Source organism: Saitoella complicata (assembly GCF_001661265.1).
Source record: "Saitoella complicata NRRL Y-17804 unplaced genomic scaffold SAICOscaffold_8, whole genome shotgun sequence".
NCBI lineage: Eukaryota > Fungi > Ascomycota > Saitoellomycetes > Saitoellales > Saitoellaceae > Saitoella > Saitoella complicata.
In genome coordinates, this window is record NW_017566999.1 from 373287 (window position 1) to 397140 (window position 23854).

The 23854-nt window shown below is 52.0% G+C and overlaps 11 protein-coding genes and 1 non-coding gene across 12 annotated transcripts in view; 6 read left to right on the forward strand and 6 right to left on the reverse strand.

Moving 5' to 3' along the window:
- The window catches only part of SAICODRAFT_91164 (4A/4B type thioredoxin-like protein), a 1308-nt gene extending 828 nt beyond the window's left edge, over positions 1-480 (forward strand). Inside the window, exons 4-5 of the mRNA XM_019171740.1 lie at positions 46-188; positions 244-480. Of these exons, the coding sequence (XP_019025071.1) occupies positions 46-188; positions 244-269 (169 nt within the window). The 3' untranslated portion in view covers positions 270-480. The remainder of the gene's footprint in view (positions 1-45; positions 189-243) is intronic.
- SAICODRAFT_18523 (DUF500-domain-containing protein) lies at positions 442-1895 on the reverse strand. The gene is made up of 2 exons (XM_019165967.1): positions 1674-1895; positions 442-1615 (listed from the first exon to the last, which is right to left on the reverse strand). Exons 1-2 carry the CDS (start codon positions 1840-1842, stop codon positions 558-560), a joined length of 1227 nt encoding a protein of 408 aa, XP_019025072.1. The 5' UTR covers positions 1843-1895; the 3' UTR covers positions 442-557.
- A 145-nt stretch (positions 1896-2040) lies between these two features.
- On the forward strand, positions 2041-3657 carry SAICODRAFT_6741 (uncharacterized protein; the record flags this gene model as incomplete). Its single annotated transcript, XM_019170312.1, has 3 exons — positions 2041-2073; positions 2127-2365; positions 2430-3657. The coding sequence occupies 3 exons, from the start codon at positions 2041-2043 to the stop codon at positions 3655-3657; spliced, it is 1500 nt and encodes a 499-aa protein (XP_019025073.1).
- Positions 3658-3896: 239 nt separating this feature from the next.
- On the reverse strand, positions 3897-8639 carry SAICODRAFT_55305 (uncharacterized protein; the record flags this gene model as incomplete). The annotated part of the gene is made up of 2 exons (XM_019169366.1): positions 3897-7042; positions 7118-8639. Coding segments are annotated over 2 exons (4668 nt in total), but the record flags the coding sequence as incomplete, so codon positions are not given.
- A 550-nt stretch (positions 8640-9189) lies between these two features.
- SAICODRAFT_18526 (uncharacterized protein) lies at positions 9190-10742 on the reverse strand (the record flags this gene model as incomplete). The annotated part of the gene is made up of 2 exons (XM_019165968.1): positions 9190-10281; positions 10335-10742. 2 exons carry the CDS (start codon positions 10740-10742, stop codon positions 9190-9192), a joined length of 1500 nt encoding a protein of 499 aa, XP_019025075.1.
- Positions 10743-10807: 65 nt separating this feature from the next.
- SAICODRAFT_18527 (cytochrome P450) lies at positions 10808-12964 on the reverse strand. The gene is made up of 10 exons (XM_019165969.1): positions 12763-12964; positions 12607-12712; positions 12340-12549; positions 12242-12280; positions 11707-12187; positions 11647-11653; positions 11375-11593; positions 11128-11320; positions 10975-11073; positions 10808-10917 (listed from the first exon to the last, which is right to left on the reverse strand). The coding sequence occupies exons 1-10, from the start codon at positions 12846-12848 to the stop codon at positions 10873-10875; spliced, it is 1485 nt and encodes a 494-aa protein (XP_019025076.1). The 5' UTR covers positions 12849-12964; the 3' UTR covers positions 10808-10872.
- A 138-nt stretch (positions 12965-13102) lies between these two features.
- On the reverse strand, positions 13103-13952 carry SAICODRAFT_29899 (uncharacterized protein). Its single transcript, XM_019167524.1, has 4 exons — positions 13882-13952; positions 13751-13823; positions 13635-13694; positions 13103-13577 (listed from the first exon to the last, which is right to left on the reverse strand). The coding sequence occupies exons 1-4, from the start codon at positions 13926-13928 to the stop codon at positions 13218-13220; spliced, it is 540 nt and encodes a 179-aa protein (XP_019025077.1). The 5' UTR covers positions 13929-13952; the 3' UTR covers positions 13103-13217.
- A 154-nt stretch (positions 13953-14106) lies between these two features.
- On the forward strand, positions 14107-16137 carry SAICODRAFT_6746 (uncharacterized protein; the record flags this gene model as incomplete). The annotated part of the gene is made up of 1 exon (XM_019170315.1): positions 14107-16137. The coding sequence occupies one exon, from the start codon at positions 14107-14109 to the stop codon at positions 16135-16137; it is 2031 nt and encodes a 676-aa protein (XP_019025078.1).
- A 220-nt stretch (positions 16138-16357) lies between these two features.
- Positions 16358-18545, forward strand: SAICODRAFT_55553 (FAD/NAD(P)-binding domain-containing protein; the record flags this gene model as incomplete). Its single annotated transcript, XM_019169381.1, has 5 exons — positions 16358-16902; positions 16955-17510; positions 17565-17802; positions 17859-18379; positions 18432-18545. The coding sequence occupies 5 exons, from the start codon at positions 16358-16360 to the stop codon at positions 18543-18545; spliced, it is 1974 nt and encodes a 657-aa protein (XP_019025079.1).
- A 215-nt stretch (positions 18546-18760) lies between these two features.
- Positions 18761-20065, forward strand: SAICODRAFT_70654 (nucleotide-diphospho-sugar transferase). Its single transcript, XM_019170599.1, has 3 exons — positions 18761-18978; positions 19038-19541; positions 19596-20065. Exons 1-3 carry the CDS (start codon positions 18894-18896, stop codon positions 20021-20023), a joined length of 1017 nt encoding a protein of 338 aa, XP_019025080.1. The 5' UTR covers positions 18761-18893; the 3' UTR covers positions 20024-20065.
- Positions 20066-21558: 1493 nt separating this feature from the next.
- SAICODRAFT_t53 lies at positions 21559-21648 on the forward strand. The gene has a single exon. It is a non-coding gene; the product is annotated as a tRNA-Phe (tRNA).
- Positions 21623-22591, reverse strand: SAICODRAFT_29900 (uncharacterized protein). The gene is made up of 2 exons (XM_019167525.1): positions 22508-22591; positions 21623-22450 (listed from the first exon to the last, which is right to left on the reverse strand). The coding sequence occupies exons 1-2, from the start codon at positions 22564-22566 to the stop codon at positions 21817-21819; spliced, it is 693 nt and encodes a 230-aa protein (XP_019025081.1). The 5' UTR covers positions 22567-22591; the 3' UTR covers positions 21623-21816.
- Positions 22592-23854: the final 1263 nt, after the last annotated feature.

Here is a 23854-nt window from a genome sequence, read left to right on the forward strand (position 1 = left end):
CCCCCCCCTCCCCCCATTTACGAGAGACTGACGATCTGCCAATAGTAAGCATATGATGATCGATTTGGGAACGGGTAATAACAATAAGATTAATTGGGCGTTGGAGGATAAGCAGGAGATGATCGATATTATTGAGACGGTGTATAAGGGTGCGCGGAAGGGTCGGGGTTTGGTGATTTCGCCGAAGGGTGAGTGCGCGTTGTATCGAAATGGGTGGAGAATGGCAACTGACGGGTTTTGCAGATTACTCTACGAAGTACAAGTACTAGACCGGACATGGTGGGACTCTTCCTTGGGTGACTGTTGTGTTGCATGTTGGAGGTGGTGAGCTGATGGAGACGAGCTGATGGAGAGGTATTGATCAACGTCGCATCTTTACAGAATGAGTAAAGTCTTGCAACCGATAAATATGTGGTATTCCCATATCTTACCCTACGCTAAACCTCACCGCAGTCTAACGAAACCATCGTTCATCATCCTTCCCGGTTCCATCCCCTTCCTCCCCATTTTCAACCCTCCCCAATCACCTACCATCACCCCAAATTCACAACCCGCGTTTAGAGCATCCTAACATAATTCGCCGGAAAAATCCCCTCCCTCCCAGCCTTCCTCCCCGTCCACCAATCATCCGTCGTCCCAGTCCTCTTGACAATCTCGATAACGTCTCCCTTCGTAAACGACAAATCACCGCTTTGTTCGCCCTCAAACGAAAATAGTGCAACTGCTTGTTCGTAGTCCGATACTGGTTCGAAAGCTTCGGGTGCTGGGGCTGGGGCGTAGGAGGGTACCGGTGATGGGGCGGGTGGGGTTGAGAAGTTGGGTTTGGAGGATGTTGGGCGGCCGGGTGCGGGACCACTTGCCGAGCGGGATGGTGCGTCAGAGTAAGAACTCTTAAACCGTCCCGCGCTCGTCGGGCTACTGGGTCCATACAAATCATCATCATCAGCCCTCCCCCGATAACCGCTCCCCCGCCCACCAAAACTCGCGGCACTCCCCGCCCTCGACCGCGGTGATGGTCGTCCCTCACCATATCCTTCACCTCTCACACCCGCGCCCCAGATCTCGTCATCTTCTTCGTCGTAGATTGGGATGTCGTTGTACATATCCCCATCCGTCCCCGCTGCATATCCACCTGAGAAGGCTCGAGAGTTAAGGACGCGATAAAGAGATGTCGCGGATTCGGGGGGAGGGACGGTGCCGTTTAGGAGGCGTTTGGCGGTTACATGGCCGCCGTAAAACTTTTTGTTTGCGTCTCTTCGTTCGATGAGGACTGAGCCCTCTAATGAGACTCCGGCGAAGAGTCCCTTGGTTTTGGAATATGAGAAAATCGCGGCGACGGCTTTAAAATTCGCGGAGCCGGCGGCTTCTGCGCTGCGTCCCACCGGACCCGCGGCGACACTGATGTTTCCACCTAGAGTGATACTACCCAACTGCGAGAACGAGTCCACAGCTGCGCGGTTATTAAGAATGAACACAAAATCGGTGATTTCGGCGCCGACTTGGCCGCCAAAGCCCATTCCTGCTGTTGCGATGGCGGAGGGGGCGGACCAGGAGCCGTCTGGGAGGCGGGCGACGACGAGGCCGGAGCCGACGCGGCCCGAGAAGAGGAAGCCGGCTATGCTCCTATCGTTAACAACAGTCGTAATGGAAGAAGGAGGGAGAGAGTAGGATACCTTTGATGACGGTGATCACGGCCAGGCCTTTCGCGTTCTGTAGTACGCTTGGCGGGATCACGGCATTGGGACCATAGGTCTGTTTCGGATCGACGAAGGAGGCGAGGATCTTGCCCACCTTCTTGCACTCGCTGGACATGGAGAGCGGGATTGGATTGTTGATGCCCATGCTGGCTTGACTTGGCCTGTTGCGATTTTGTCGAATGGCCGACGATGCCTTCTCGGTACCCGGAGACGCTGTGCGAGCGCGCTGCCGTGCATGGACGTGCATGGACGTATACCCCGCCGATCGTGGGCCGATCGTCGTCGAATGTCGAATCGATACAGGGAGCTGAAGAGAGCAGAGAAGCAGCATACATCCCGGCGAATGGCAGCGGAAGACATGCAACAGGAGCTGCAGGTTGCTGCCAACGAGGAGATCCTGTCAAAGAGATAGGCTGACTGGGACAACAGGCTCTTTTCCCGCTCCTCGATACGGCCCTCATCGCCGCTATCGCAAACGAGTCAGACGACATAGAAAGCGCAAAGGAGATTCTCGAGGTGCTCAACGCAGAAGCTGTAGCGGATGGTTTAGATGCACCGGTGAATGATCTCCATTGGAGCGAGACGAGTGAGGAGCTGGCCGGATCGACGGCGACGAGTAGTGCGTTGAGCCTCGGAGCATTGGAGGATTTGAATTTGGATGATGCAGGGTATGAACTCTAACAGCTGCAAAAGGGAAGTGTGAGAGCGGACAGCTGACAGCGTGTTTGGCAGTGACCTCGACCACGAAGCCCTTTCATTTCTGGTCTTGTCCTTCCCGAAACAGAAACTCGCCAATTTAAAGATCGCTCTCCGAAAATGCAATGGCGACGTCGTCCGCGCCGTCGACGAACTCCTCAACAAAGAACTCCTCGACCAAGAAAAAGAAATCGAGGGTCTTCCTCAATCAGGCACCGTAGACGACCTCTTTGTCGGCGACGGACTCCCACGACGAAAAGGAAAGAAGAAGAAGCACGTGCATGATACTTCTCCTACTGAGGACGAGTCCGTACAGAATGGCTCTTCCTGGGAGCGGTTTGGGATTGAGGTGGAGTGGCTAACAAAGCATTTGCATTTACCACGCGAGAAGGTAACGTCGGCATACCACGCCGCCTCATCATCCCTTCCCGCTGCCCTACGTACCCTCCTCTCCCTTCCCCGTGACGAAGCGTCTGAAATATGCGCAAGAGAGGATTACATACAGAATCTAGTAACACTAGAACGGTCGCACGGTATGGTCACTACGGAAACGTGTACGAACATCCTGGTTGCGGCGCATGGAGACATGGAAACCGCGACCTCCATTGCCAACATTCTCCAACGCTCAGCGACGGCACCAAGGGGGTCGAGTACGACGTCTTCAGCCACCGTCTCCGGAACTTCAACGCCTCGCAAAACCCCTGCCACCACCCAAACCAAATCCTACGCCGCCGCCTCCTTGATCGACGAAGATGACATCCGCAATCCCGCACAAGTTCGAGCTCTTGCACAGGAATATGCCGCAAAAAGAGATGCCGCATACCGCCAAGCCGCCCTCGCCTTCAAACGCGGCAAAAGCGACCATCTCCTCGGCGGCGCAACGTCGTATTACTCAGACCTCGGTCGATCATATGACGCAAAATTTCGGAAATGGCAGCAACTCGCCGCGACATCGCATGTCGCCTCCAACTCGACCGCGAACAGGATTGATTTGCATGGTGTTTCTGTGCAGGAAGCACTCGTGATAACTAAGGAGGCAGTGACGCAATGGTGGTCGCGGACGAAAGTGATGGAGTATAAGACGCATGATGTGGGAGCGGGGGCGTTGTGGATTATCACTGGTGTGGGAAATCATTCCGAGGGGGGCGAGGCGAGGTTGGGTCCGGCTGTGAGGAGGTGGTTGGAGAGGGATGGGTGGGTTGTTAAGGGGGGAGGGAAGGGGAGTTTGGTTGTTACGGGGGTGGTGAAGATGGGGAAGAAGTGAACAGGATTGAGGGAAGGGAAAAGCGTGGCTGGATTGGAGTTTGGGTGGGGCATGGCGTCGATATAAGGTTACAGGATCTTTTTGGCATGTGAAAGGTGACCTTTTTTGGAAGATACGGTTTTGGACGGGATATACTGGAGAAAATTTGCTACGGGGATCTTGAAATAATCAGATAGTTTTGATTTCAACGAGCTAGAGTGCGAGTTGCTCGACCCCTTAGGACGTCCCATCGCATTCCATCAAGGTAAATCCTCGGCAATGAACCCAAACATGCTCTTGACACTTCCACTCCCCCTTCTCTCGCTCAACCCAGGCAATATCGCAGCACTGCTCAAACTCCCACTGAACTTAATCTCCGGACTAGGATCATTAACCGTAATCATCGTATCCCCACTCCCCCTTCGACTTGACCTCTGCCAAAGCTTCACACTAGCCTCATCATAAAACGCCGACAACTTCTCCGAATCCCCCACGAACGCCAGAAACTCATTCCGCAACTGATCCGGATCCGGAGAGCCTGCCAAGGCACGTCTATCCCCACTCGCTTGTCGAGATGCGAAAATACGGTTCGTGAGCCAGTATATTTGGCCGTCGTCGTCGATTTGGGTGAACGCGATACCGGAGCGGTGGATGTATTGGCAGTATTTGTAGGAGGGTTTGCCCCAGGAATATCGGACGTCGACGTTTGCGGGGAAGGAGGAGGCTGAGACGTGGTCGAGGATGAATCCGAAGTGTTTTAGGAGTTGGATTTGGTAGAACATCGGTTCGATCACTGAGACGTCTGAGCCTGGCGTTCCTGGCTGTTGGCCGAGCTCCTGCGGGATTGAGGGGGGATCGAGAGCGAGCTTGATCTTCAACGCCGTCTGCAATGGGTTAAGACTGGTGACCGAGGAAATTTCCGTTAATGGGGCTTCCACGAGACGCAGTCCGTACTTCTCAGCTGTCCTGGCCCACATCTGCAATGTATCTTCGATAAGCTTCGATGTGACGTTTAGCCACTCCAGGCGAACGTGGTAACAGTTCTCAGGGTTCACTATGCGGTCGTAATGCAACGTAACAATCTCAGGTCTAAAAGACTTGCGCTGCGGATCCACATCGTACCGCATAATGGTAGACAAATCGATCCTCGGTTTGATGCGCACGGGCGCTGGAGAACTCGTAACGCCCTTACCGGAAGACTCACCAAACATACCACCGAGGCTTGACTGAGACGGAACCACGTCAGTTGTCTGGAATTTGAAAAGGGGGGGAGGACGCTCTGAAACTGGCGTGCTCACCGTAGAAGGGGCTTTGCGCAGACCGAACCATCCTTTGCTTGGTTTTGATTTGGCGTATTCCGATCGAAGGTGGTAGAAGTAGTGACCGTCAAGAAACTGATGGCGTTTCTCACAGTGCTCGAACAGGCCGGCTGTTTGTAGCTCGTTCCCGTATTCCACCGCCTCTTCTCGGGTGTGAACGTCGATGAAGTTTTGCAACAGCCAATTGACGAAGTCGCTTCCGATGAAGACATTCTCGTATGTTCTGAAATGCCAGCGCCTATCCTGCATTCGGATGCCCTTTTCTCCTTGCATTTCTTGTGCGAGGGTGGATAATGACATGTTCTCCTTCTTTAATCGCTCAGAGCCGATGAGCAGGGCCGGCTTTCTAGATAGGGTCGTCACATCACCGCTAAGTAGAGTTTCCAACTCTTGTCGGACGAAAACCTGCGGATCAAGCGTAGTGAATACAAGATCAAGGACATTAACATCCTTGACCTTCTTTGCTTTCTGAGTACGACGTTCCTCAGGAGCCAGCCACTGTCCTTTCTGGAAGATCTCGCTAAGTTTGTAAATGCCAGCAAGATGCAACTCCTCGTCGTTGAGCTCTTCAGTGTTTTGTGGGCCGATACCAGCATTCTTCGGAGGATCAAAGGGAATAAGGACGAACCGAGCACGCCAATATCGCGCAGCGTCTGTCAGACGATCCTCATAGCCAGCTAACAACTGGTCCACGTAATTCCAGTTGTACATGTCAGCCTTGGGGTATCGGAAATCGACGTCTGCGGATGTGTACGTGGAGTCGAAGACGTGTGCAATGTTGCAATGATAGCTCACATCAGGCACGTCCGCAGCTGCACGTACATATCGCTTCACCTCGATGTTATACCCGGAGGACTCTGCGGTGATGCGATGAATGTGATTGCCCATCGACAAATAAACAACCGACCCAAGTTCACTAAGCGGTCCTTCGGTCATCCCTACCATGAACTCCCTAGTTGGCTGTTGGTTCTGGTTTGCGGCAGCAACAGTCACCACGATCTGAAAGCCCTGACTCAAACGGACCGTAATCATCTCCGTCATCAAATCCCTTTGGTTCATGTCTTCATCCGGATCAATGGTGATGACATAAGTGTACTCTCGGAACTCATTCTTCAGTTCTTCATCAGAAGGAAAGTACTCTGTTGTCAGCGGTAACGAGGCCGGTGTACACATTGACTTCCACTTCACACTCGCTACACTCAGCGGACGTGGGAAAACATGTTGCCACCTTCGCCAGTGCGAGTTGAGTGTCAGTACATTCTTGCTCGGGTTCGAGGGGTTCACGATCTTCTGCCATGGGTCATGAACCAATTTCGCAACATTTTTGTCGGCTGGTTTGAGCGGCGGTGCCGGACTACCTGATCGCTCCCTCCTCATGGCTAAACCACCTATACCACCAGCAGCAGCTCTTCGACTCAGTGATCTTGCTGGTGAAATCAGTCTGTCGGCATTGTTGGCATTGCTCTGAAGATACTTTGCGGCTGACTTTGCCAAGGCCTCCTTTATGATGATCGGCTGGACTGATGAGCCTCGGTTGGTCACTTGCAACGTGCCCTTAGGCGTTGTGCTCGGCGACTTAAACCGTCGAGAGAAGATCGTGTCGCTCGCACTACTAGCAGGAGACGCAGTCACTGTGGCCGTCGCAGCTGTAGCTATCGCCGTCGACAAACTGAGCAAACTAGGAGCAGGCCTGATCTTTGATATTTGTCGGGTCAGCCTGGGCCTTTGCGGGCTTGTTCCCCTGGGCTTCGAGAACACTGTAGGATACGGTTCTCCACCGATTGGTGACGCGTCTTCACTCCCTGGGTCTGTGTCGTCTTCGCTGGAGAGTCCCGGACTTCTCAACGGACTAGGTAATGGCACATGCATCGACGATAGTCGAGGTGCAGCAAACGTTGGGTCACCAGTCAAAGTCAACGGCGTCTTCAGCTGTGCCTTGCTCCGCTTTCGTCTCTGTCTCCGCTCTTCCAGCACGACCTCCCATCTCTTGTCCTTCTTCGCTTGTTTCACGGCCTCCGAATGCCTAAAACTCGTACCGAACGACAACTCATCTTCTGCATCCGCTTTCCTCAATAGATCGTCTTCCCCTTCGTCTTGCGGCATCGCACTTCGCGAACTGATAAGTGACGAGGACAGACTCTTTCCGGCCGCATCAGCATGACGCTTCTGGTCTTTCTCTGTCCTCTTTCGAACTTTCTCCAGAACCTTTTCCGCAGCTTCAACCGGTCTGAACGCAAGGTCATCATACAAGTCCATAAATGCCTTTTTCCTTCTCTTCTTGTGTTCGTCATCCTCACCCTCAAACGTGACCCCCATCTGCGATTCTTTCCACAGCCGATCTTCATGCAAATATGCAATAGCAATACTCGACAACTCGTTCTCCATAATTCCCATCATCTGTAGCTCATGCATCTTACATCTTGGCACAAACTCGGTCCTCCTTCCACGCAGGTGTCGGGGAAGACCTATGTTTGCAAGCGTCGCTGTCGAATTATCCCTTGACCAGAAGGAGATATCGCACCATCTAGGCATAGCAAACAACCTCTTGTTTGTCTGGAAGGGAAGCGAGCGTAGTGTGCTCGTCGTACTCATGTAACTCTGTGCTGTGAAGCTGCCAATCACCACTCCTCCCTTTTGATCCTTGTCATCTTTCGCGTCTCCCTCCTCATCATCTGGTGCCTTGTATTTGAACAACGGTACGCTGTGTAAAGGCATCTTGCTCACACACACCAAATCAATAGCGATTCCATTCTGCGCAAGCGTCTCTGTTGTCAACCGTAGCATATCACCGTCAACCTCAAACTGGCCAGTACCGGGACTGACGATAACCAAACTGATACCAGTACGCAGTAAATCACGGTCAACATAATCCCGCGTAAACTGATACGCAGCAACATTGATCGCCTCCAATATCGGTCCCTGGAGCGCATACGACATCCGCCCCAAGATCATGGACGACCCATCCGGTAGCGTTTGTGTCAAAACTTCGGCCGGGAATGTGTGAAACTGCTTTTTCAGTTCTGCCAGAGCTGCTGCCCAATTATCACTGCTCACGTTATCAACAACGACACGGAAGAAATCCGAATAGCCCTTATGTCGCTGTTCGTGCCATCCGCCTGCAGTACGCCAATCTGGTCGGCCATCTCCCGAATCCATGGGTCTCCGTATCATACACAGAGGCGCATGATCATAGATTACTCGTGTAAACAACACGATAGAGACCAGATGATGCGCACCAATACTCTTCCATCTCTTGAATAACTGCGGCAAGAAACCATCCACAGCCTTTCCATACAAGACTTCACCATCCTCCTCAAACTCCCACATCTCGCGACTCATCTGGATAAAGATGCTGTACCGTGCAGACTCACTACGGAAAATCGGTTTTGTATGTTCTGTGACATATGCGCTGTCCATGATTTCCCCTTTGACGTAGATGCTTTTGATGGATGTTCGGATCGAGGTCTGTGAGGATACGCTCTGGTTCGTGTGGATTGTCGTGTTGAGGAGGGATCGTGAGAGGCGGTACATGTCGGATCTGGAAATATACTGGTCGCGAAAGAAAAGCTCGACATAATCAGCCGAGACAAGTGACTTGGATACCGCGACAATGTTGATAGCCGAACGTGCTTGAAGGTTGAAAAGATTCGCTATCGCAGACGAAACCGAGATCTGTAGGGTCGGAGGTCAACTTCCAAAGCACGCTTACCTCCGTATCGCACCGCACCTGCAAATTCGTCCGACTCCCACTCGTTCTCCCCATGCTCGCAACATGCTGCGCTGCCTTCCCCTCACCCAATCTCGTCTCCTCCCTCGCATCCCGACTATTCTCCTTCGAAATAAACAAATAAAAGCCTTTTGCGCCAGCTTTACTCCGTCCAGATTCTGCGCTTCCCGGTCGAGAACTATTCGCACTCTCGGGTCGAATTTCGTAGAGTTGGCCGGCGCGGAGATTGGGGATTGCTTCGTAGTTGAGGATGATCTCTTGTGAGGAGAAGGAGGGGTCGTGGACCCATAAGGTCGGAGGAGTCATCTTGTCTGGATCATGGGGTTGTCGAGGGAGTGTTTGGGGGGTACGGTAAGTTCACGTTGACGTTCGGCAGCTGGTCTTGCATACGGATCTCGGTTCGCACGTGCAGTCTGTGGGGTGCAGCTGATAGGGACGATGAGGGTAGATAACCTTTAGAGATTGATCATAGCAATATGGATAGAATTATTATATGGTTCTAGGCAGCTAAGCCGCCAGCGGCTCCGCCTTCTTCTCCGTCTCCGTCCTCTTCTCCACCTCCTTGTCCAAAGCCTTCACCCCATCCAACCTGATCCCCTTAAGCCTCCTGAGCAATTCGTCTTCCTCTTCCGCCGTCCTCTCTGCCTTCTTCTCCTCCTCCTTCTGCTTCTGCTTCTCCTCTTTCTCCCCCTCCTCCATCAACCCAGCAAACTCGGCCTCCAACTCATCCTCGTCAACCTCCGCCGTCTCCTTCCCAAGCTCGGCTATAATCCCGCTAACCTCATCGACATCCTCCACACCCCTCCTAACACGGTCGACGACTTCGTCAACGCGCTGTACGCCACCAATGTCTTTCATCAACCCCTCCAGGACCTTCGCACCTGATTCCATGATGGAGATGGTGGAGGCGTCCGTATTTGCTTGATCCACCTTCTGAATGATCTCTTGTAGTTGGTGAAGAGTCCCCGCACGTTGACCGAGCGCAACTTCTGCGAGTTTCTTGCTCTTCAATGATGAGAGCGCAAGGGTCTTCTGTCCCTTCGATACAGCCGCACGCGCTGCTTGGTCGTAGGCAGTCGAGCGTTCCGTGAGAGCATCGATTTGACGTGTAAGGTTCAGGATAGCTGTGTGCAGTTTTGCGACGGAGTGGTCTGCTTCAGTAATTTCGGCTGGTAGTTCAGCGCCTGGCGATGACTTGAACTTAATTGTGTCACCATCAATACGGATCTCGCCTTTGTCTCTTGAGAGGAACGTCAACAATGCTTTCACATCGGTGGCAGAGAGCGTGGTTCCAGGTACTGCCGTTGCTGCGAAGGTCTCTGTGAACGTTTGTGTTGAGTAGATAGGATCGGTGTATGGCGATGAGATCCGGGAGCACGCAAGACGGAGAACATTGTTTGCTGCGGACTCCAGGTTCTGAACCATGACGTATTTCTCAGTTTTCGAAAGGTCAACTGACGGCTGCCGTTCTCCGATAACTTTGCGAAACCCCCATGATAGTATCGCACCCACCGACCACGAAGACGAAGCATAGATGCTCTGCTGTTGTGACGTATATGTTGTTAGTGGTATCAAATCTCCACTTGAGAGTAACGAAGCCTATGCGTAGTCGATTAGCACGCTGCTGGCAAACCTACTATGCTTCTACACACAATCACAGCACCCAACCCAAGCGGACTCCCCCACTCCCTGCTACTTGCATCCCTCAACAACGACGGCCCCGTCTCCAATACCAACCTATCCTCACTGTTTCTAAAGGCCCCAGCCTTCGCTGCAGCCTCAATCGCACTCTTCCACGCCGTTACATTCGCTGCGTATCCATCTGGATTCGATTCCCGTTGCGAGGTGAAATCCGAGAACAGGGACGGAAGGCGGGCTTTGGTGAACTTTGGGTGAGCGAGGAGGAAGTCACAAAGGGTCGATGGAGGTGCTTGCTCCATGATGGAGGATGTCTGCTTCTTCTTGGTAATGGATGATGGAGGATTGTTGGACAAAGTTTGGATGTTTACGCGGTGAGACACTTCCCGTACGGTATCGCGACCGCCTGCGACGCGCTGCATTCGCGCGCACAGGTGAAAGTTACGTCAAAGAACTTCGCACACAGCAGTGCATACTGTATGCTATCGTAACCTCAAGCAATGCATATTCGTACAAGCAAATACCTCCCTATCTCTTCCTCTTCCTCCTCCATCAAGCCCGCTTGCTCATGGTAACCCAAAGCTCGGTCGGTTTCAACTATAAGTCCGGTCAGCAAGCCAAAGCGGAAAAGGCGTTTGTATCGATCGAACTGACCAAAAATCCCTCCCGGAGCACCGTCTCCTCATTTGGATACACCCTCTCAAAATCGAACCGTCTCAGGATACTCGCCATGCTCTTAATCAACTCCATAACCTGTCCAGCACTTATCAGCATTACCCATAACACCAGTACAGATAGTGGACATACCGCCACATTCCTCCCAACGCAAGACCTGGGCCCATACGAAAACGGAATGAAATACTTCTCAACACTAGCCTTCGAGATATCCAACCACCTCTCCGGCCTAAACTCCTCCGGACTCTCCCAAAGATTCGGATCATGGTGGACGGAATACGAGGGAACACTTAACACCGTCCCGCCCTCGAAGAAGACTCCACATCTGTAGGAGACATGTCAGCATGCGTCATTTGATGAATGGCTCGAAGCACGTTACACTTCTGCCCCCTGAGGCGGTACGATACGGGGTAATCCCAACGCACTCGTAGGTCTGTAGCGCAGGACTTCGTCCAACACCGCAGCGGTATATTTGAGGTCTTTGACGTCTTTCCATTCGAGAGCGAGGTCGTCGGTGATTTCGGGGAATGCTTCGTCGAGTTCTGCTTGGATCTCTGTCTTGCATTCGGGATTACGGCAGAGGAGGTCGATGATGTGACTGTATGTTCGATTAGCCATCACCACGGTGAGTCGCAACCCGTACGATCTTACGTAAGAGCTATGAAAGCATGTCAGTAGGATATATATGATTCATGGAGGCTAGGTACATACTGTTCGACGTCGTATCAGACCCAGCAATCAACTGCGTCAACGCCTCAGCATTAACCTCCGATCTCGGCAACGGCTCCCCCTCCTCATCCGTCGCCTTCAACAAGAAACTCAACAAATCCCTTCGATTCTCCAGCTCCTCTTCCGACTTTTGCAGGCGACGGTCGACGGCCGTGACAGCGATCTTTGCGAGTTGCTGTACACTCTCGTACCCACGGACCCAGAAGCGGTCGAAGAGGAAGTAGCGTGCCCAGTCTCTGACCCAAGGGATTGTTCCGACTGTCGCACTCCACTCACCGCGGTCATTAAGGACGCGAATCGCTCCGTTCGAGTCTGAACCACTCTCGATGAAGTGGAAGGGTTCACCGAAGGCAAGATCACCGATGATGTCGAAAGCGAGGTAGTTTGCCCAGGGTAGGAAATCCAGCGTCAAGGAGTTTGTTGCGGGGTCGATCATATCTGAGAGGCGAGAGAGAAGGAGTGACTGTCAGAAACTTTCAGTAAAGGAGTAAAACCAGTTATATAAAAAATTGCTGACCAGACTCTTGTTAATCAACGGCTCAAACCCAAGAATAGCCTATCCATCTTAGTCAGAACGTCACGAAAGAATTGTTGGTAAATATTATGGACACATACCTGTTGTGAAAAAGTATGACTAATAATCTTTCTCTTCCTCGTATGCTCCCCCCTATCCCTCGTATTGAACAACCCACGATGGATACTCACGAACGCATCATAAAATTCGCTCTTTAAGAATCCGGTTTGGTGACCGTAGACGATTTGGATTGCGTCAGGGTCGTTGATGGAGACTTGGTTGGGGGAAATGCGAACGAATTTGCCGCACTTCTATACATGCCGTCAAGATCAGAGGATGAGGGATAGGGTGGGAAACAGGGAGAGCACCTTATGGGCGGCATCGACGGCGAGATATCGTTGTGCCCGGCGGGCGTGGTAGGTGAGCCAGAACGGCGAGATCGCGGCTAGAAATGGCCCAGGGAATCGGCGGAGTCTGTGGGTATGTCGTGAGTGAGTTCCGTCATTCAAAACCTACCCACATACCTCAGAGGATCATAAAGGTATCGAATCGGAGTATAGGCAACAGCCGTAACCACCAACGCAACCAAAAGAACGGTAAGCGTGATCATATTTCCAATTGACGATATCAATTGCAGTTGATTTGAACGAATGAACAGGGCTTCAGCGTCTACTTTAACCCTTGCAAACCGGACCGACCGATGTGCGCTCGCATTCACCCTCGACGTCAAAGCGGTCAAATCTGCCGTGCAATGCGGGGTGGACTGCGACATTTTGCGGGGGAGTTGGGGAGGACCGTCACATGCACAGACCCGCAACGTTCTTTGCCCGGTGATAGACGGGGTTACGAACTTTTTCCATTCGTCTCAACTGTTTGGAGAAATGGTTTCATTATTGCAGCCATCGCCGCCGGCGATGAGCGGATCGACCGGCACCCACATACCCCACTCTCCTCGCACATTCGGGCTGTACCGTAGCTATCACGATGCGAATACTGATAGAAGATCACTCGTCCTCCTCTCCGCCCAAACTAACCGATCACTCCCACTCGTCGGCAACAACCCCATCGTCCAACACTTATACACCCCCAACCCCATCATCAACACCTGCATCACCACAAAACACACCTTCGGCAACCACAATCTTCCATCTTTCTTCAGCTGCTCAGACTCCAATGGTAGAAAAGTGTTGGCAGTGTTGGAGAGAGCGGTTACTGGGTTCTTGAAGAGCATGAATGCCATCATGAGGGAGAAGATTTGGAGGGAGGAGCCGGACATGTACATCATGAAGGCTTGCATTGGGACGTTTTTGGCGGGAGCGAGGGCGATTTCCCATGCTTTCTGTAGAGCGATATGTCAGACATGCACGTACGGATGACGGATGGAACATTGTCCTACCTTGACTTTCAGTGTATCCCGATCCTCTGTTGACTGTTTAGTTGCGACGGCGTTCTTGTTCTGTAGGCTGAAGGTCAGTCGCTGACAGTAAAGTGTCCGAATACAATTCAACTTACCGCCTTTGACGAAGGCGCCGGAGTAGCGACATAACCTGGCGGATTCGCAACATTCGCAGTGCTCGCTTTCGAACTACAAGACTGTTAGCACTTTCCCCAATGCGACAGACACCCATTGAGGAAGTACGAACCTCAAAGAGTTGACCGCAGTCTTTGAGATTTGAGCTGACGACGACATTGATCTCTTGTTGTATGCTGTTTGGTGTTTGTATGGTTCGAATGTGCGGCGCAGTACGTGGCGGAGCAAAAAGTCCAGTGAGCGGCAACTCCACCCTGAGAAAAACGAACGCTCCCATCCCCAGTCGACCCCCACTGTCACGGTCATGGGCCCCAGAGACAAGAAACACCGCACCCCAATGGGCGAAGCCGCCGAGCGCAAACCCGTCACCACCGATCCCCGTTTCTCCGTCGTTCACAGCGATGCGCGATTCGCCTTGCCGAAGAGGAAGGACACGAAGTTCGCGGTGGATAAGCGGTTCAAGGGGATGTTGAATGATAAGGAGTTTGCGGATGGGCCGAGTGTTGATAGGTATGGGAGACGGGTTGGGAAGGATAAGGGGAAGGAGGAGATTAAGAGGTATTATCGGATGGAGGATGAGGAGGAGGGTGAGGAGGGTGAGGACAGTGAAGATGATGAAGACAAGGAGGAAGACGATGAGGATGAAGAGAGTGACGAGGAGGAGGTGAAGAAATATGACCCGGCAAGAGGAGAGGGTATCATTGACTCCTCAGACTCGGAGGAGGAGACGGATGAGGAGGAGCTTGCGGAGCTCGGATCAGATGTCGAAGGCCGAGAACTTGCCGACCCAGAACCGGATCGGGAATCAATTCCTACAGGAGAAGAGACAAACCGATTCGCCGTGGTCAACCTCGACTGGGATCACGTACGAGCCGTGGACCTGTTCGCTACACTCTCCTCCTTCGAGCCACCAGGTGGAAAGGTCAGGTCTGTCGTTGTCTATCCCTCCGAGTTCGGTAAGGAGAGACTAGCAAAGGAAGATATGGAAGGTCCACCAAAGGATATTTTTGGCGGCGCAGAATCCGGCTCCGACGACGACGACGAGGAAATCACGGAGGAAACCATCATCAAAGAAGACAAGGGCGAAGACTTCGACATGGACAAACTCCGGAAATACCAACTCGAGCGTCTCCGCTACTATTACGCAATCGTCACCTGCGACTCCACGATCACCGCAAAATACATCTACGACGCAATCGACGGCGCCGAATACGAAAACTCAGCAAACTTCTTCGACCTTCGTTTCGTTCCCGACGACGTAACCTTCGAGGATGACCCTCGGGATGAAGCAGACCACGTGCCTGAGAGTTATGCGCCGGATGATTTCGTGACGGATGCGCTGCAGCATTCGAAGGTGAAGTTGACGTGGGATGAGGAGGATCAGGCGAGGGTACAGCTGAGGACGAAGGCGTTTAGTCAGAAGGATATTGAGGATATGGATTTTAAGGCGTACCTAGCGTCCGATTCGGAGGAGGAGGAGGAGGAGGATGATGAGGCGCAGAAGGAAAAGTATCGCGCTTTGCTTCTTGGTGTGAAGAAGAAGAGTGGGGCGGATGAGGATGCGGCTGCTGAGGGAGATATGGAGATTACGTTCGGTGCTGCGTTGGATGAGAAGGATGAGAAGGACGAGGAGGAAGAGGAGGTGGTGGAGGGTGAGGAGGAGGAGACTACGCTTGAGAAGTATCGCCGGAAGGAGAGGGAAAGGAAGGAGAGACGGAGGGCCGAGAGGAAGGTCAACATCAAGGAGGATGACGACAAGGAGGAACTCGGATTCGATGATCCCTTCTTCCAGGACGGAGGTGATAAAGCCGCGAAGCAGGACAAGAAGAAGAAGGACAAGAAGGTATCTGCCGAAGAAGCCGAGATGGAAGCCGCACGGAAGGCTGAGCTCGAGTTGTTGATGATGGACGAAAAGGAAGAATCCGCCATCACGGGCGGCAAGAAACCCCAACACTTCGACATGAAACAAGTCCTCAAAGCCGAGAAAGCAAAAAAGAAGAAGGGCAAAACCGCCAAAAAGCAACTCGCCAAAGTCGACCAAGAAGCAACCCAATCAGACTTCCAAATCGACGTCAAGGATCCGCGTTTCGCTGCCCTATACGAATCTCACCACTTCGCTATCGACCCGACGAATCCTCAGTTCAAGAAGACGGAGGCGATGGAGAAGGTTTTGGATGAGAGACGGAAGAGGCATGAGAATGGAAGGGAAGAGCCACCGGCTAAGGCTGGGAAAAAGAGGAAGAATGAGGAGGGGCAGGGCTCCGGGGAGGCTGGGAAGAAGGCTAAGAAGGTTGCGGAGAAGGAGGAGAGTGGAAGCGATCTTGCGTCACTTGTTCGTCGGATCAAGGCGAAGTCTGGACAAGCTTAATCGAGAACATCTAGGGTAGCTTATTAAGTCAATTGAGAATCGAACTTTTTTCTCTCGGTGTCCTATGTGTCATCTCGGCGCGGGTATCTCGGGCTGTCAAGCGCACGGCCGCCGGCCATGTCGTAACGTCATCGGCGCGCAAATCAGATCCTGTACTTGAACCAAGTCCTCGACATATACCAACCAGATAGACAATATGTTACCATTCGCTCGCGGGTCGATGCGATCCTTGCAGTCTCCAGCAGCGCGATTGCGGCTCCCTATTCCTCCTCGGGCGTCATCGGCTCCGGGATCAACCCGATCAATCACCACCCCGACCGGCCCCAGCAACGGCGGTGCCAAACCGTTCGATCCACCACCCATCCCCAAACGGCATCCAATCCGCCAATTCTGTTTCCGGTGGTTCGGTATCCCAATCATCGTAGCCGGAAGCGGAACCGCCGCGTTCTTCGCCTACGACGCCTACACCTACGACCACGCGACCGATAACTCCGTTTCCGTCTCCTCTCTCGCTCTCTCTCCCCGATTGGGTGGTCCCAACAATCTTCCAATCGCGGAGTTTTTGGTGGATGATGAGGACTCACCCGAGATCAAGCGCAGCTCAACAAAGCCGAGGTTGGTTGTACTTGGAACGGGTTGGGGGAGTATTGCGCTGCTGAAGAATTTGGATCCGGATGAGTATCATGTTACGGTTATTTCCCCGAGTAATTACTTTTTGTTTACGCCATTGTTACCGTCTGCTGCCGTCGGTACTGTGGAGCCGAGGTTCGCTCTTGATACCGTTGTCTTTCTGCATTGACTGACAAGGACCCAACAGATCTCTGGTCGAATCGATTCGTCGAATCATTGCACCCATCCGTGGTCATTTTCTCGAAGCAAAGGCTGAGCGTATCGAGTTTTCCGAGAAAATGGTAGAGGTCTCCGAGACAAATCCCAAGACGGGCGAAGTCCGTTCATTTTACGTCCCCTACGACAAGCTCGTCGTCTCTGTCGGCGCAATTTCCAACACCCACGGCGTAAACGGCCTCGAACACTGCCACTTCCTCAAAACCATCGACGATGGTCGCAAGGTCCGTCGCACGATTATGGATAACTTCGAGCGCTCGGTTCTCCCTACCACAACAGAAGAAGAGCGAAAGCGTCTGTTGAGTTTCATCATCTGCGGTGGGGGGCCGACAGGTATCGAATTTGCGGCCGAGTTGAGCGATATGTTGAAGGAGGATATGGTCAAGTATTTCCCGAAGATCTTGAGGAAGGATGTTTCGATTCATGTTGTGCAGAGTCGGGATCACATTTTGAATACATATGATGAGTCGATTTCGACGTTTGCGGAGGCTAAGTTCGATAAGGATGAGATTAAGTTGCACTTGAACGTGAGAAGTCCGGCATTGTTATGAGTGTGTGACCGTTGCTAATATGGAGAGTAGGCGCGTGTCAAGGAGGTTAAAGAAGACGCCGTTGTCTTTACTCAGAAGGGTAAGGATGGGGTCGTGGAGTCTGTGGTGCCCTTCGGTCTTTGCTTGTGGTCGACTGGAGTTGGTCTCGCACCTGTCACCGAGCAGATCTGTGCGACTCTGAAGAATGCTCAGAAGAACAAGCATGCCATTGAGACAGACTCGCACTTGAGAGTGTTGGGAGCGCCCATGGGTGATGTGTATGCCATTGGTACGCCTGGCGAATGGACAATCTGCTCTTCAGATGCTAACATTTACTTCGTACAGGTGACTGCGCAACCGTTCAAAACAACATCAGCGAATACATTGTCGACATCATCCGGTCCGCGCACGAAACGACCGGTATTACCGGCGACATTAAGAACATTCGCCTCTCCTACGGTGAATGGATCCGTGCCGCGAAGAAGGTCCGTCGTCGATTCCCACAGGCTATTCCCTACCTTCGCAAACTCGACAAACTCTTCCACGAGTTCGACAAGGATCATTCCGGATCTTTGTCGTATGATGAGATGTGCGACTTGTTGCACGATATCGATCGCCGGTTGACGAGTTTGCCGGCGACTGCGCAGAGGGCTAACCAGCAGGGTATGTACCTCGCAAAGAAGCTCAACGCACTTGCCCGTGCTAGGGAGAGTTTGGTGCGCAACGAGATCTTTGACGGAGATATCGATGATGTGGTCTACGATCCGTTTGAATACAAGTACTTAGGAAGCTTGGCGTACCTTGGTAACGCCGCCGTCTTTGACTTTGGTGATGCCCGTTCGTGGAAGGGTAATCTCTTGGCTATGGTAAGTGCAGTAGTGCATGTTGCGTATGACATGGGCTAACAAGCATTCACAGTACCTTTGGCGAAGCGTCTACTGGAGTGAGCAGGTCTCCTTCCGTAACCGAGTTCAGCTCTCCTACGACTATTTCAAGCGTACCATTTGGGGTCGTGACATCTCTCGTTTCTAATCAACAAAACATTCAACTCGCGAAGTATGAAATAGAATACAAAAATAATTCATGCTACAAATACATAACATTTCCTTCTCCCGATTTCGCACGGGCCACGGGCCTCTTGGCGGATGAGAAGCCTCAACGGCTGCGCAGCGCTTAAGCTTGCATGGCCGTACTGTATGCGAGGGCCAGTAGAGCACAAACAGCTAGCATACACCCCCCGTCGCGACCGCGTACGATACGGTAAATATCGGTCATCGACGTCGTATCAGGTTCTGACGCCTTTCGTTCTCGACGGCTTTTGGGTTTCTTGGTTAAAGCGCACCCTTTCTTGTCCCGGGCGATATCAATACGACGACGCCCATGATGTTCGCGGCGCGTCCGAAATTTCTAGTCATTGCTGCGGCGGTGTTTACGTCGTTCTGTTTACTGCTATATACTCTATCAGGTAATACTGACTTACTTCATTCCTTGGCCTTTGAGTGTGGAGCTGACCAAGTGTTACAGGCACAACCTCGATCGCAGCCTTCGAAGATAAGGCGATTGACGCTACGCATTACGGTCAGGAAGTCGTGACTGGTGCAATTTCGGATGGTGCAGAGGCTGTTGAGGATGTTGTCGAGGACGTCGTGGTGAAGCCGAAGAATCGCCGTCGCGCGATTGTTTCTTCCGTCCAAACAGACTCTTTCGCACCCCTTGCCATGGCCATGGGCTACTCCCTCAAGAAATCCAACGACCTCGACGCACAAGACGTTGACATGCTCCTTCTCGTCCGCGAGGGTGCCGTCAACGCTACCAACATCGCAAAACTCGAACAAGTCGGTTGGCAGGTCCGAAAAATGCAGGATTTGGTGTTTGAGGGCGTGAACTATGATGATATCCGACCTTGGCACAGATATAACTTGAACAAATTGATTATCTGGCAGTGGGAAGAGTATGAGAGGATTATCTTTGCGGATGCGGATATGTTGATTAAGGGTGACATTGGGGAGTTGTGGGATATGCCTGGAGGTAAGACTATCTCCCTTCTCTCGTAACGGCCATATGCTGATGGATGTGTTGCAGATTTCGCCGCAACCCCCGACTCATGGCCAGAAAACCTCCAAGATACCCGCTTCAACTCTGGCTTCATCCTCATCCGCCCCTCCAAAGTCGAATACGAAACCCTCGCCGAAAAGGTCTCCGACAAAAAGTACCACCGCCCCGACGAAGCCGACCAAGCCTTTCTCAACGTCTACTGGCGTTTCCGCGCCTACATGCTCCCCTACGCCTACAACTTCAACCTTGTCCTCTTCCGTTTCCATAGGGAGGTATGGGATAACTTGTGGCCCGAGGCAAAGGTGATTCATTTTACGACGAGGAAGCCGAGCACGAAGGATAAGTGTGCTACGAACCCGGATTGTCTTGAGAGGCCTGTGTTGGAGTGGTATTCATGGATGTTTCAAAGTATGGTTGAGGAGTATGGGTGGAAGGATATGCCGATACATGAGTAGCATGGTGCATTGAGCGGTGGACATTTCCTTGGGTGCGCTTTGCGACTGGGTCGTAGAGGTTACATTTGTTTCATCATAGATATCACGCAGCTCCTTTGCTGTTAATTTCTTGCATTGCATACCCGTTGTCTCGTAAAATATGTAGTATGTATCTCGAGTCTATCCGCAGTGACGCTTCTAAGGGTATCGATGACCAAACAGTGCAGCGAGAAACACCCTCCAATTGCAACATGGCAGGTTACCGCTCTTCAGCTGATGACCAAGCACCATGAATTTCAAGGATGTAGAAGGGAAACTGTTTGCACAGGGTTTATAGATGAGTCAGCTGCAGGAGTTAATTGACACAATAGTATTAGCACAGCTTGCTGTCAACCGACAGCATCCCATAGCATGCTGTATCCGAAGTGACTTTGGGTTATACTGGTTTAGGCCTCTATAGCTAGATATCGCCATGGCCAACCCAGTCCAATGTAAACCTTCACCCACCTGCAGCGGCATAATAAGCTTCCACACAAGGCAACCCTAGGTATAGCAAAACAATTATGTTCCCTAACCCCCAATAGATGGGAAAAAAACTCGCCCACGCCTATACAATGCATATTGGATCACTAGTACTGTTGCAGGAAGCACAGACATAGGACTCGTGGGGTTGGTAATGCGTGGGAACTCATATGGTGCCACGAGGATCCTGAATCATGCTGAAAACTCAGGGATGTTGTTCGGGCAACGCAGTATTTCAAGGTTCACGGGCACGATATTTTCTTCTTTTCGTCGAGCATCTCACCTGCGCCATATTTCTTATTGATGCAGTGAACGCATCGCTCATCGCTCATTGCTCACCCGCGGCATTAGTTGGATCCATGGACCCAAGCGTATCGTTCTTGTAGTCCGAAGGGGAACAGCTGAGAACCCAAGCCCCATTTTCATTTCGTGAGGCCGAGTTTATCCTTGGAGACTAAATTCTAGCAAGCGGGCCTGCATTTGTTATAGCCGTCATATCTTGGCATAGCTCAACGTCCAACATATCCCATGCCAGAAGCGGTAGCCCAGCCAGCCGACAGCTTCTTCTCCCTTCAGAATGCTCATTTGGGTGCTCTCAAGACCGCGTCATGCAGGAGCTTCGTTGCTGTCGAAAAACCATACGTCAATATACATGTATACCACTCCATCTGAATGGCGACGTCAAACGACGGCCTCGACGACGACGGATGTCCCCCTATAAATCCAAAGCAGTGCTCGGGGACCATATGTGGATAATTGACCGACACGATGCCCGCTACACTTGGGAAGCATGCAACTCAAAAGATTTAAACAAGAAGGTCCCGGCCAAGCCAGCTTTTGAGTGGACGTCAGAACAGCATAATCACAACTTGGGAGGCTCTAGTGCAACCAGAAAGCAATGTTGGCAAGGGCTGTAGACGGAAAGCGAGATGCTGGCAAGGGGTAGATGTATGAGGACGGACACTGTGCTTTAAAATCCCACGTTAGGCTTGTCATATTTATAAGCGGCGGACAGGATCACGTGAACATTGAATGTCTCTGTAGCTCAGCTGGGAGAGCGTCAGACTGAAGTGATTCAGTCATCATATATCTGAAGGTCTCGTGTTCAAGCCACGACAGGGACATCATTTTGCTCATTTAAATGAACCGTGGGAAGTCTTGGCACCCACGCTTTTATCCCAGCAGCATCACCACGGTAAGCGTGCTACACATCGTTTATCAAAATCCATACTACGCCTAGCATGTCTGCTTCGTCAATTGTCATATTTTGAACATAGCCTCCTCCACCTCCTTCATCCACCTCGTGATCTCCACATGAAGTCATCTTCATCTTCGTCATCGCTCTCATCCACCTCGTCTGCCATTTTTGTATCGCTAGATATGTTCTTTCCCTTCTCTGGTGCAGCGGCAGCTTGCTGTTTGATTTGCGCTCTCTTCTCCTTTAACTTCTGTACCCGCTCCTCCAATGACATTTGCTCGTAAATCTCGTCCTCCAGTTTGCGTCTTCGGAGCTCCTCTGGTGATTCTTCTTCGTCCTCCTCTTGTGGTTTGTGCTCCGGCTCTGTATTTTGACCTGCTGTAGTAGGAGCCACAGATATGGTGTTCGCGTGCGCTGCCGTAGTTTGTGCGATTTCTGCCTGAAAAGCAGCCCACTCATCTTCAATATTTGCCTCCACATCCGGGTTGTTTCCGGGATCGAAGAAATCAGCTGGTAGAGCATTGGGATTTGATGGCTCTTCAGGACTTGGTGATACAGGTCGGATCACCTGCGTCACTTTTTGAGCTCTGCCGCGAAGAAGATCGGCTGGCAGGGCACCTCGTTGCTCATCCTCGGATGGACTCGTGGTTCTTGTGCGTTTTGATGATGGCACTGCGGCATCTTCCGGCTGTCGCTTCTGCTTCGTACCATTTGGTGTTTGTTCCGCTCTGTAGGTAAATGTCAGTGTGGTTCGATTGACGCCGCGGTCGTCAACAGTCATGGACCTTCTCTGCTCCCTTGACTGCCTCAATAATCTTCGTACGTCTGCCGCGGTTGCTGACATCGTTGAACAGGTCTTCACGTCCTTGACATACGCTACGCGGTACGACGAGTTTCGCACACCAGGGCCCGGGGTGCGCCGCCATGACAGCCTACAGCGATTGTCAAAAGTTTAGTCAAACGCGGGTTTTTTCACGGCAGGGCGCGCCAGGTCGACTCACCAACTCGAAACACCCAAAACCTCATATCTCAAGCTACAGACCAGATATTGATAAACAGACTTCAGCAATGACTTCGGGCAATGCCAAGCGTCCAGGCCGTGTCTATGTAAACCCCAGCTTAACAACGGGATGCGGAGCTTGAACCAGACATACCCGTGACCGATCTGACACACCTACCTGATGATGCAACAACGGAGATGATTGAAACTACGGCTTTACCCTTGCTGAGCCGTGCCTTCAAGATCAGGCTGGTTGTTTTATGCCCAGGCCGAAGTGCTTATCCGGAACTCCTCACTGAAACGAAACCGCAATGGGATTGGAATGCAGCGGGCCCGCATATCAAGGATAAGGTCCTGATGCGTCTCAATCATGATCAGTCCTTCAGCACTGAGGTCAGTCAAGACGACTGCACCCTCGGAGTTGCCTACTGAGTTGTCAGAGATAACTTCCGCCTAGGGCCTACAAGTTTTATGGGAATTGATGTATGGCGAGCCTTCCTTGAGGAGATGGAGGACAGGCGTACTCGTTGGAAGCTCACTGACTTCATGGTCTGCCTCGACTGTGCTACTACCTATGTCCCTCCACCTGGTAAGGACGAATCTTCGAGTGACGAAGAACCATCCTCAACCCAGCACAGCGGTGAGGCAGTAAGGCAGGGAAAGGGTCCTGTACGAAGCAAATGCGTGATGCTTTATGTGTCATGAACCGAAGAACTACTTCGAGTTTCGCGACAACCCGAGACTCGATTTGTCTCGGGTCCTATCATGGCTCATCTTATCTTCACTCCTCTCGTTCGAGATCTTGTTCTCGGCGCCACCGAGCTAACTAAATGTGGAACGCCACCGAGCTCATCTATCCGATGCCTAGGTTGATGCTATAATCTGCGCTGAACCGTCTAGCACCTTGTCATGCCCACCATGGATTGAACCATCTTTGTTGGTACTCAACAAAAAACCGCAAAAAGAGACCACTCCCTCCAGTCTTTGCCAAGCAATCAACTCCTGCTCCTAGTCAACCGCAACCGTTACCGCCTGCTCCTATCTGCTGCAAAACGCCTGCACCGAGGGAACCACTACTCCCTACACCTACAACGTCCGAAATTTCTCATGGGAATACCACCCTTGCACTCCC